The sequence below is a fragment of the Amblyraja radiata genome, chromosome 37, assembly GCF_010909765.2.
Source record: "Amblyraja radiata isolate CabotCenter1 chromosome 37, sAmbRad1.1.pri, whole genome shotgun sequence".
Taxonomy (NCBI): Eukaryota; Metazoa; Chordata; class Chondrichthyes; order Rajiformes; family Rajidae; genus Amblyraja; species Amblyraja radiata.
The window spans coordinates 21999052-22011232 of record NC_045992.1 but is presented as its reverse complement, the minus strand read 5'-3'; the positions used below and the strand labels follow the sequence as shown (position 1 = coordinate 22011232).

The following is a 12181-nucleotide window of genomic DNA, read 5'->3' as shown; positions in this document are numbered from 1 at the left end:
CGACCTTCAAGCTCGAGACGCACGCACACACACACACACTTTTCCTTGTTTTTGACAACTCCAATGAGCCAATTAAAAGGAGATTGCCTACGGCTACCTCGACTGCCTATAACTACATAGTGACCTCACTACCACTGCACTACGAGTTCAAAAGAAACATGCAGACCAACTTTTACCCGCGGAGAATTTTTCAACATGCTGAAAAATGTTCCTCGACAAAACTGAGGCCGCGGGTATGCGGGAACTTCCCTCAAGTGTGAAGGAGACCTCCTAGGACCTCAGTGGACAGTGACCTCCTAGGACCACGTGTCGACTATGCTGCGAGTTTGAGTCGAGCGCAAACGCTTCTAAACTCGCAAATTAGGTCCCCGCAGTGGGACAGCCCCTAAAGCAGCAACTTTACCGCTGCACCACTGTGTTGTCACGTTTTTTTGTTTTTAAACCAGCATCTGCAGTTCCCTGCATCTACCTTTATATTTGATCGTCACTCCTTCATTGCTGAGCTGTAGGATATCTGCCAACGCATTTCTAGAGTGTTCTCCATCTTTGAACGTCACAATTACTTCACAAACTATTCAAGTACCTTTCGATTTACTGGTGATGCAAGTTGTGACATGGATTAGGTCTTTATGTCATTTCATGGATCCCTTTTGCCTGTTCCGACCCCAATACCTGTCTGTGCTAATCCCATTTGCCAGCCCGGGTCCCAGGCCTTTCCTGTTTAAGCACCTGTCCAAACGCTGTTTAATTTGCGGTGAGTGCTACAATGTGGAACCCAGTACCAGGATGGAGAGGGAAAATCTCACTACTTGTCCCCACAGATGGGGCATAGCTGTACATTCAGCAAACATGGCATTGGGAACAAAGTAAATGTTCAACTACTTTAAAATGTTCCCGTCTGTTACCGGGCCTCTGGTCCTGCCATAAGTCCCCACCCTCCAAACTACCTCGATGCGGACATTGGACTTTTTCTCTGGCACTGTTACACTACAGTGTTAAGAAACTATCCTCTGCATCCTGCTGTCTTTCTCTGCATTCTACATTTTGTCCTCATGTTTGGCTTCATTGTGTGGTATTATCTGATTATATACCATTATTGTGTGGTATTATCTCATTAACATATAGGTATACCATGCAAACAAAAACTTTCCATTGTGCCTGACAATGTAATCCTAAAACAGCTTCTAGCCTGAAGTGATGAAGTTTGACTGTGATTATTCTCATCAACAGAATATTGGGGTTTGCGATGGATCAAGGAAAAGTCTCTTGGGAGCAGAGAAGTGTGTGTGGGGCCCTTCATACTGGTGTGCAAACATGGACACTGCAACCCAGTGCAACGTGAGTAACAGCATTCCACTGCCCTGATTCCAGAGTGCTTCCAACATGTTTTCATTCTCAGTTGTCAACTCCATTTTCTTGTAACCTCCTGGACACAGGTGGTGGGTTTTCGGTCACTACTTAGTTTTAGTTTGGTTTAGTTTAGAGATACAGCGCAGAAACAGGCCCTTCGGCCCACCTAATCCGCACCGACCAGCGATTCTCCCCGCACATTAACACTTGCGACAATTTACATTTATAACAAGCCAATTAACCTACAAACCTGTACTTTGGAGTGTGGGAGGTAACCGAAGATCTCGGAGAAAACCCAGGCAGATCACAGGGAGAACGTACAGACAGCATCCGTAGTCAGGATGGAACCTGGGTCTCTGGTGCTGTGAGGCAGCAACTCTACCGCTGCGCCACCGTGCCGCACTGAAAAGCATGGCCCTGAGTTGAGTTGAGTTGAGTTCCCTTTGATACTCTTTCCCATTGTGCTAAAGGTTTGAAGAGTGACCAGAGACTGAATCTTCATCACGTGGATCATAACATAACTAAGTGGCCATGATTCCCTTCCAGTCTGCCCTGCCGTTCAATGGTTCATGTCAAAGGAGCAGAATTAGGCCATTCAGCCCATCAAGTTAGTTCCATCATTCTATCATGCTGATCTATCTTACCCTCAACCCCATTCTCCTGCCTTCTCCCCATAACCCCTGACACCCTTATTAATCAAGAATCTGTCAATCTCCGCTTTAGAAATACCCAATGACGGCCTTCACAGCCGTCTGTGGCAATGAATTCCACAGATTCACCATCCTCTGGCTAAAGAAACTCCTCCTCATCTCCTTCCTAAAAGAACGTCCTTTAATTCTGAGGTTATGACCTCTAGTCCTAGACTCTACTACTAGTGGAAACATCCTCCACATCCACTCTGTCCAAGCCTTTCACTATTCGGTAAGTTTCAATGAGATCCCCCCTCATTCTTCTAAACTCCAGCGAGTACACGTCCAGTGCCGTCAAACGCTCATCACAGATTAACCCACTCGTTCCTGGGATCATTCTTGTAAACCTCCTCTGGACCCTCTCCAATGCCAGCACATCCTTCCTCAGATGTGGGGCTCAAAGCTGCTGTCAATACTCCAAATGCGGCCTGACCAGCACCTTATAGAGCCTCAGCATTACATCTTTGTTTTTATATTCCAGTCCACTGGAAATGAATTCTAGCATTGCACTTGCCTTCCTTACTACTGACTCAACTTGCAAATGAACCTTTTAAGCTGCTCCCCCAAGTCCCTTTGCAGCTCTGGTTTCTGAATCCTGAATGGATATGCCTGATTATTCAACCCAATACTTTTTTCCAGCTTTTATTGATCTCTTTATGTAATTAATAATTTATAATAATGAATAATTTTGACCTCCTGTAGAGAATTCCACAGGTTTACCATTCCATCATCCCAGTCCTATAAATGGCCTGCCTCGTGTCTCTAAGCTGTCCCCATTGCTTCTCACCACCCTTCTTGCATCTACTCCCTAATCCTAATGGGATTCTTTGTTTCTATTAAATCCATGCTCTTCCAAACTCTAATGAATGTAAATCCAATCATCTCCAATCTCTCCTCATACATCAGTCCTACCTAGGATCCCAGGGAACATTCTGGTGAACCATCGGTGAATACTTTCCATTTTCTACCAGGAGATTAAAAACTAAAAACAATACCCAAGGCGTCATCTCTCCATCTGTATCATTGTAGTTTAGTTCAGTTAGAGATACAGTGCGAAAACAAGCCCTTCGGCCCACCGAGTCCGCACCGACCAGTGCTCGCCGCACACTAACACTATCCTACACACACTCGGGCCAATTTGCAATTATACCAAGCCATTTAACCTACAAACCTGTACGTCTTTGGAGTGTGGAAGGAAACGGGATCCCGGAGAAAACCCACGCGGTCACAGGGGCAACGTACAAACTCTGTACAGACAACACCCATAGTCAGGATTGAACCCGGGTCTCTGGTACTGTAAGGCAGCAACTCTACCGCTGCGTCACTGTGCCGCCCTGAACAACAGCCCTGTTCCCCAACCCAATTCCACCCACTATGAAGACCATCCTAGTATTTGCTGCCTGAAACACTTGCTGCATCAGCAGCTTTCATGTACTGTACAAGGACACCAAGTTCTTGTTTCAATTCCCCATTTTATAAGCTTATCATCGTTTACACCATCTGCCTTCCTGTTTTGGAATTGATCTACACTTTACTGCATTTGCTCATTCAGCCCACCTGCCCAACATGCTTCACCCTACTCTCACAGTTCATACTCCCTCCAGGCATGTGTCAGCATGGGCAAGTTCCAAAACTGTATGACACTGACTCCATCCACAATGGAGAGACAGGTGCTTCCTGGGTTATGGAGGACCTGACTTACAGAAATTTGAGTTTACACAAATTCTGCCATACATTTTTTAAATAATTTTTGATAATAAGAACATTGGATCCATTAGTTTAATTGTATATAGTGTGAGGGTGAATATAGATATTAATATGAAATCAAATAATTATAGAATGGCAGTATTCTGGGGAATGTTATTGGGTTCATGAGATGGGGCTCTGTGTATAACTATGCAAGCCTTTAGTCAGGCACCATTTACATATACTGTGTACATTTAGTTTCAGTTTAGAGATACAGCGCTGAAACAGGCCCTTCAGCCCACCAATCCTACACGCACTAGGAAAATGTTTACATTTACCAAGCCAACTTACCTACATACCTGTACGTCTTTGGAGTGTAGGAGGAAACCGAAGATCTCAGAGAAAGCCCACACAGGTCACGGGGAGAACGTACAAACTTTGTAAAATAGCACTAGTCGGAATGGAACCCGGGTCTCTGGCGCTGCAAGCGCTGTAAGGCTCCCGTGCCGCCACAGTCACCTAGCCATTGGAAGGATGGCGTTAGAAAGGATTCAAAAAAGATTTACATGCATGTTATCAGGACTGTGGGGTATGAGTGATACGGGGAGGCTGGATAGGCAATGACAATTTCCCCTGGAGCATAGGAGGCTGTGGGGTGACCTTTCAGATGCTTGTAAACTCATGATGGGTCTAAAGAAGATGAATAGCCAGTGTTAGAGGAATGTAAAACTAGACTGCATGGAGGTGATGGTAGAAAGAGTTAAAAGGGACCTGATGGGCAATTTCCTCACACACTGTATGTTGTGCATGAGGAATGAGCTGCCAGAGAGGGTGCTACAGGCAGCTACAGTTAAGGCATCTAAAAGACACTTGGCCAGGTACATGTACAGGAAAGGTTTAGAGGGATGTGGGCCAAACGCGGGCAAAGGAGACTAGAAACAGAAAGTAGGTGCAGGAGTAGGCCATTCGGCCCTTCGAGCCAGCACCGCCATTCAATATGATCATTGTTGATCATCCAGAATCAGTACCCCGTTCCTGCTTTCTCCCCATATCCCTTGATTCAGTAAGCCCTAAGAGCCATATCCAACTCTCTCTTGAATACATCTAGTGAATTGGCCTCCACTGCCTTCTGTGGCAGAGAATTCCACAGACTAGCTTAGATGGGACATTTAGTCCTTGTTGGGCTAAAGGAACTTTCATAAGTGATATGAGCAGAATTAGGCCATTTGGCCCATCAAGTATCTTTCCCTCCTATCCCCATTCTCCTGCCTTCTCCCCATAACCCCTGACACCTGCACTAATCCAGAATCTACCTATATCTGCCTTAAAAATATCCATTGACTTGGCCTCCACAGCAGTGTGGCAGTTTCTGTTTCTGTGCTGTGTCTATAACTGTGTGAACCATAATCACTGGTGGTGCCGTCCCTGATGGCTGTTTCTCTCATTGTCTGACAGGCGGTTGAACATTGCAAGCGTCACATCTGGAACTGAAGGGGATCACATCCCGGATGAAAAGTAATGGTTTTAAGTGTAGTTTGCATTCTAACCTCCAGCTTTGTGTAGAAATGTCTGTTGTAAGCAGCTATGAATGTTCCATAATCCACGTATATCTCGGCCCTGTGGTTATTGATTATGCTCCATGATGTCTGTCTAATTTTGAACCTAACTATGATGTGATGCACTGCAGGAAATTAACGATGAAAGATAGCTGCAAATCTGGGCTTTGTTAACAGGAAGGAGCTGCAGCTAAGGTTAGCCTTCATGTGTGAGAATTAATGTATAGATTTTTAGTGTTCAAGTGATTTTACTAATGAAGTAATAACTGGGTTATGCTTCTCTTAATGTACAAGCATCGTGGTCAGAATGACTAAACTGTGCTGATCTGTTCAATCATTAGTTTGTTGTAAAATATTTGATAAATATGTACAAATTGGTTGGTCAATAAAGTCTGTGTTAAGTCTCGTCTTTGTCCTCGTTTTCTTTTGAGCCGCAGAGTTGCTGCGAGTTGTTTCATTGACACGAAGGAATAGAAGAGTTGAGGTGACCAGAGTTCAGAAGGATGATCATTGAAACTTACTGAATAGTGAAAGGCCTGGATAGAATGGATGTGGTGAGGGTGTTTCCACCAGCACATAGGTTTGTAAGGGGGGAAAGATTTAGCAGGGTAATTTTTTCACACAAAAGGTGGTGGGTGTATAGAACGAGCTGCCGGAGGAGGTAGTTGAGGCAGGTACTATCACAATGTTTAAGAAACATTTTGACAGGTACATGGTCAGGGGCTCTGGGGAGAAGGCAGGAGAATGGGGTTGAGAGGGAGACAATTGAATGGTGGAGTAGACTTGATGGCCGGAATGGCCCAATTCTGCTCCCAGAACATCTAAACATGAATTGCTTTCCAGTTTACCATATAACCATATAACAATTACAGCACGGAAACAGGCCATCTCGACCCTTCTAGTCCGTGCCGAACACATAATCTCCCCTAGTCCCATATACCTGCGCTCAGACCATAACCCTCCATTCCTTTCCCATCCATATACTTTGATTATTCAGCAAAACAGAGTGCTGGAGGAACTCAGCAGGTCAGGCAGCATCAGTGGAGGGAAATGGACAGACAATGTTTTGGGTGGGGACCTTTCTTCAGTGAGATTGAGTAAAGGTGGGGAGGGTGATAGCTGGTACAAATAATTTGCAAGGAAAGAGCTGGATAGCAGTAAAAGGATTAGTCCAAGTCAGCATGGATTTTTGAAAGGAAAATCATGCTTGACTAATCTTCTGGAATTTTTTGAGGATGTGACAAGTAAAATGGATGAAGGGGTGCCAGTGGATGTAGTGTATCTAGACTTTCAGAAAGCCTTTGATAAGGTCCCGCACGGGAGACTGGTGACTAAAATTAGAGCACATGGTATTGGGGGTAGGGTGTTGACATGGATAGAAAATTGGTTGACAGACAGGAAGCAAAGAGTGGGAGTGAACGGGTTCTTTTCAGAATGGCAAGCAGTGGCGAGTGGAGTGCCGCAAGGCTCGGTGTTGGGGCCACAACTGTTTACCATATATATCAATGATTTGGAAGAGGGAATTAGGAGCATCACTAGCAAGTTTGCAGATGACACAAAGCTGGGTGGCAGTGTGAACTGTGAAGAGGATGTTAGGAGGTTGCAGGGTGACCTGGACAGGTTGAGTGAGTGGGCAGATGCAATATGATATAGATAAATGTGAGGTTATCCACTTTGGTGGCAAAAACAAAGGGGCAGATTATTATCTCAATGGGGATAGGTTAGGTAAGGGGGAGGTGCAGCGAGACCTGGGTGACCTTGTACACCGGTCACTGAAAGTTGGCTTACAGGTACAACAGGCAGTGAAGAAAGCTAACAGAATGTTGGCCTTCATAACAAGAGGATTTCAGTATAGGAGTAAAGAGGTTCTTCTGCAGTTGTATAGGGCTGTGGTGAGACCACATCTGTAGTATTGTGTACAGTTTTGGTCTCCTAATTTGAGGAAGGACATCCTTGTGATTGAGGCAGTGCAGCGTAGGTTCACAAGATTGATCCCTGGGATGGCGGGACTGTCATATGAGGAAAGATTGAAAAGACTAGGCTTGTATTCACTGGAAGGATGAGGGGTTTCTTATAGAAACATAAAATTATAAAAGGACTGGACAAGCTAGATGCTGGAAAAATGTTCCCAATGTTGGGCGAGTCCAGAATCAGGGGCCACAGTCTTAGAATAAAGGGGAAGCCATTTAAGACTGAGGTGAGAAAAAACTTTTTCACCCAGAGAGTTGTGAATTTGTGGAATTCCCTGCCACAGAGGGCAGTGGAGGCCAAGTCACTGGATGGATTTAAGAGAGAGTTAGATAGAGCTCCATGGGGCTAGTTGAATCAAGGGATATGGGGAGAAGGCAGGCACGGGTTATTGATTGGGGACGATCAGCCATGATCACAATGAATAATGTGGGAGGAAACCGGAGGACACGGGGAAAACCCACGTGGTTACAGGGAGAACGTACAAACACCGTACAGACAGCACCTGTAGTCATAGAAACATAAAAAATAGGTGCAGGAGTAGGCCATTCGGCCCTTCGAGCCTGCACCGCCATTCAATATGATCATGGCTGATCATCCAACTCAGTATCCTGTACCTGCCTTCTCTCCATACCCCCTGATCCCTTTAGCCACAAGGGCCACATCTAACTCCCTCTTACATATAGCCAATGAACTGGCCTCACCTACCTTCTGTGGCAGAGAATTCCAGAGATTCACCACTCTCTGTGTAAAAAATATTTTTCTCATCTCAGTCCTAAATGATTTCCCCTTTATCCTTAAACTGTGACCCCTTGTTCTGGACTTTCCCAACACCAGGAACAATCTTCCTGCATCTAGCTTGTCCAACCCCTTAAGAATTTTGTACGTTTCTATAAGATCCCCCCTCAATCCTAAATTCTAGCGAGTACAAGCCGAGTCTATCCAGTCTTTCTTCATATGAAAGTCCTGACATCCCAGGAATCAGTCTGGTGAACCTTCTCTGTACTCCCTCTATGGCAAGAATGTCTTTCCTCAGATTAGGAGACCAAAACTGTACGCAATACTCCAGGTGTGGTCTCACCAAGACCCTGTACAACTGCAGTAAAATCTCCCTGCTCCTATACTCAAATCCTTTTGCTATGAATGCTATGAAGTCAGGATCGAACCAGGGTCTCTGGTGCTGTGAGGCAGCAATTCTACCGGTGTGCCACCGTGCCGCCCTTGTGTGATCCCTGGGTCTAAATACCAGAGGTAAGGGGAGTGACTTCCCTGCATGTACTCAGTCAGTTTGCAAACACTTTGTATAGGGGTGGAGGGTTTGAGGGGGGGGTGCAGGTGCAAAGGTTACGAGGGGTGGTAGGATGTGTAGACTCCACATGTACGCACAGACACATGTGTTGATTCCGGTTCTTTCACCCCCCCCCCAGTCTGGGTCAGTGAAACACTAATTAGAATACTGTAGTCCAAACCCTTTATTCAGCACGGGGCCGATTTCGGATCCATTCACCCGAGCCCACAGCAGCCTCGCGCAAACAGAACAGAAGAAAAACGACGCCCCAACGAACCGATCTATTTATACAGATATACAGTGGTGGGAAACTGGCAGCGGGAAAGTACAGAGGGAGGCAACCCCTTTACCCAATCACAGATACATAACATTGAAACAAAACAAACTTCTTCAGGGGTCGAGACTTGGTCGCAGCATATGGGTCACATGACTTCCAGGAATTGGGTCTCCAATCTGTGATGTCACCACCAGTGCAGCCAAGTCTTAAACAGATACCTTCCATTCCCAAAGTACCCCAATTCCTGCATATTCACATTCCTTCCTTTTATCATTCTATGATATCTCTTCTCCTGAGAGCAGTATATTGACCCTCGTGCTTAAAGGATTTACTTGGCATTGTGGCTCTTGCTTCCTCCTTTCGGCATCTTTACACAAGCATGATGATATGACAGCAGTCCATAATTATGATCAACAATGATGATGATGAGGTGGTGCCAGGAGTCCAAGACATCCGATCAGTTGAGTTATAGCCCTGTCTCACGGTGCGAGCTGACCCACGTGGTACCCCGAGTGAAAGACTTGTGGTTGTGTACGAGATTCCATGTGTATGATCAAGAGTTTAACCGAGTTCCCACAGGTATGACAAGTTTGCCTTTTACTTGTCAATTCTGCGATGTTCAAAGTTTGTCTCCCGAGTTACTCTTGAGCCAACCCTGAATGAAGGTCTGTTTTAATAAGCAACAGTGTTAAAGAAGACATCTCCATCCTGCGGCTTTGATTTAAAGATAGAATTCAGCGCGGCCGCATCTATTGATGTGACCTACAAAGGGAAAATGCGCACCGTCCAATGCCAGAGCAGTTATACTTATGATTTGTTTGAAACACACAGGTTTGATATATTTAATTGAATTTACTGCCATGTCTACACACTGCGGGAAGACGGGAGATGAAATCTTTGAATGTGGGCGGATGTGCACATCAGATTGTTGGGGGGGGGGGGGTCATTTATCTGTCTGGGGTGACAAGGCTCTTGGGTTAGGCTGGGATCATTCTCTGCGGGATGATCTTAGTGCGGGAGACAAGTGTAGGAGAGGTGTACTGACTGTGTGGGCAGACACTTTGGTAGTGATTGCCCACCAGTCTCAAAAGTCGCTGTGTCTCTCTGTCCCTGGGATAGCAGGGGGCGATCAAACAGAACAATACCCCCTCCCCCTCCACGCGAACACGAAGAGCAATGATCCCAAGGCTTTAGCATCAGAAACAGCGGGCAGGCGACAATCACCCGCCATAACGCGAGAGAGATCATGCACTATTGTAGGTCTCCTTTGCACGTCGGTGTTTCTGTCTTTCTCTACTCATTGTTGGCCCTGTCTGTCACCACCCCCACCCCCACCCTTCTGCTTCCCAACCATGTGTGTGACCCCTTCCCTCCCGTCTCCAGCTCCCCGCCCATTGCACTGGGTGCGGGGGCTTTGCACTGTCTTCACATCGGCGATGCCAGCAGGTCAGTGCCAGTCGCCTGGGGCAGATGCTCGGGGGCTCACTCCCAGTGGCCCCGGACCGGGAGGTGGGGGGGATGGGAGTCAGCGGGCACGCCGGCTCTGCCACACCATGGGCCGCCGCCAACCAAGCCACCCGTCCACGTCCACACGCTCGGTAGAACAGGAGCTGAGACTGGGAACTGTACCGCCCTTGCCCCCTCCCTCTGCAAATGCAAACAACCCCACTCTCCTGCTCACCTAATCCACCCATCCCTTCTCTCTGGGCATTGAAGGCGCTTCTGGTCTGCAGTGTGCAATAGTCACCAAAATACACTGCATCTTTAGAAAGGAAAAATACAAAACATGTCAATCCCACTGGATAGGCCTTGGTCATGGTGCTGTACAACACGGAAAAAGGTCCTTCGGCCCAGCTTGGCCGTGCCGTCCAAGTTGGCGTCTTGGGGTAGTCCTATTTGCCTGCATGTGGCCAATACCCCTCTAAACCCTTCCCATCCATTTATATGTCGTTAATAACCTCAAGAAAATTCCTGCTTCAGTTTCCGGCGTCCAACTCAGAGAGAAGTCTTCCCCCCTTTCCAGGGTTAATCGCTCCACTGTTTATAATGTTCTCTGCATTATGAACCCCACATTATGAACTGCACAGTGAACCCCATGGGCAATCACACAAGTGTCTGCTCACACTGTCGGTACACTTGTCTCCCGTACTAAGTCACCCCAACCCCCCCCCCTCCTCCCCTCCCCCCCCCTCCTCCCCTCCCCCCCCCTCCTCCCCCCCTCCCCCCCCCCCCCCCCCCCCCCTGTCCCGACCATCTGGGAAACTGAAGGGAGCGACAATCAACTGGGGGGGGGGGGGGGGCGCGCACACACACACACACACGGTGTGGAGTTCCTCTGACTGACTGACGGTCTGTGTGGGGGTGGGACAGAGAGAGAGACACACACACACACCATATAACCATATAACAATTACAGCACGGAAACAGGCCATCTCGACCCTTCTAGTCCGTGCCGAACACGTATTCTCCCCTAGTCCCATATACCTGCGCTCAGACCATAACCCTCCATTCCTTTCCCGTCCATATAACTATCCAATTTATTTTTAAATGATAAAAACGAACCTGCCTCCACCACCTTCCCTGGAAGCGCATTCCACACAGCCACCACTCTCTGAGTAAAGAAGTTCCCCCTCATGTTACCCCTAAACTTCTGTCCCTTAATTCTCAAGTCATGTCCCCTTGTTTGAATCTTCCCTACTCTCAGTGGGAAAAGCTTATCCACGTCAAATCTGTCTATCCCTCTCATCATTTTAAAGACCTCTATCAAGTCCCCCTTTAACCTTCTGCGCTCCAAAGAATAAAGCCCTAGCTTGTTCAACCTTTCTCTGTAACTTAGTTGCTGAAACCCAGGCAACATTCTAGTAAATCTCCTCTGTACTCTCTCTATTTTGTTGACATCCTTCCTATAATAAGGCGACCAAAATTGTACCCCATACTCCAGAATTGGCCTCACCAATGCCTTGTACAATTTTAACATTACATCCCAACTTCTATACTCAATGCTCTGATTTATAAAGGCCAGCACACCAAAAGCTTTCTTTACCACCCTATCTACATGAGATTCCACTTTCAGGGAACTGTGCACAGTTATTCCCAGATCCCTCTGTTCACCTGCATTCTTCAATGCCCTACCATTTACCATGTACGTCCTATTTTGATTTGTCCTGCCAAGATGTAGCACCTCACACTTATCAGCATTAAACTCCATCTGCCATCTTTCAGTCCACTCTTCCAACTGGCATAAATCTCTCTGTAGACTTTGAAAATCTACTTCATTATCCACAACCCCACCTATCTTAGTATCATCTGCATACTTACTAATCCAATTTACCACACCATCATCCAGATCATTGATGTACATGACAAA

General features: G+C 46.6%; 1 protein-coding gene across 1 annotated transcript in view; it reads left to right on the top strand.

Moving 5' to 3' along the window:
• Positions 1 to 5687, top strand: part of LOC116966541 (prosaposin) — an 84167-nt gene extending 78480 nt beyond the window's left edge. The window contains exons 13-14 of the mRNA XM_033012889.1: positions 1231 to 1338; positions 5181 to 5687. Of these exons, the coding sequence (XP_032868780.1) occupies positions 1231 to 1338; positions 5181 to 5216 (144 nt within the window). The 3' untranslated portion in view covers positions 5217 to 5687. The remainder of the gene's footprint in view (positions 1 to 1230; positions 1339 to 5180) is intronic.
• The last annotated feature ends 6494 nt before the right edge of the window (positions 5688 to 12181 follow it).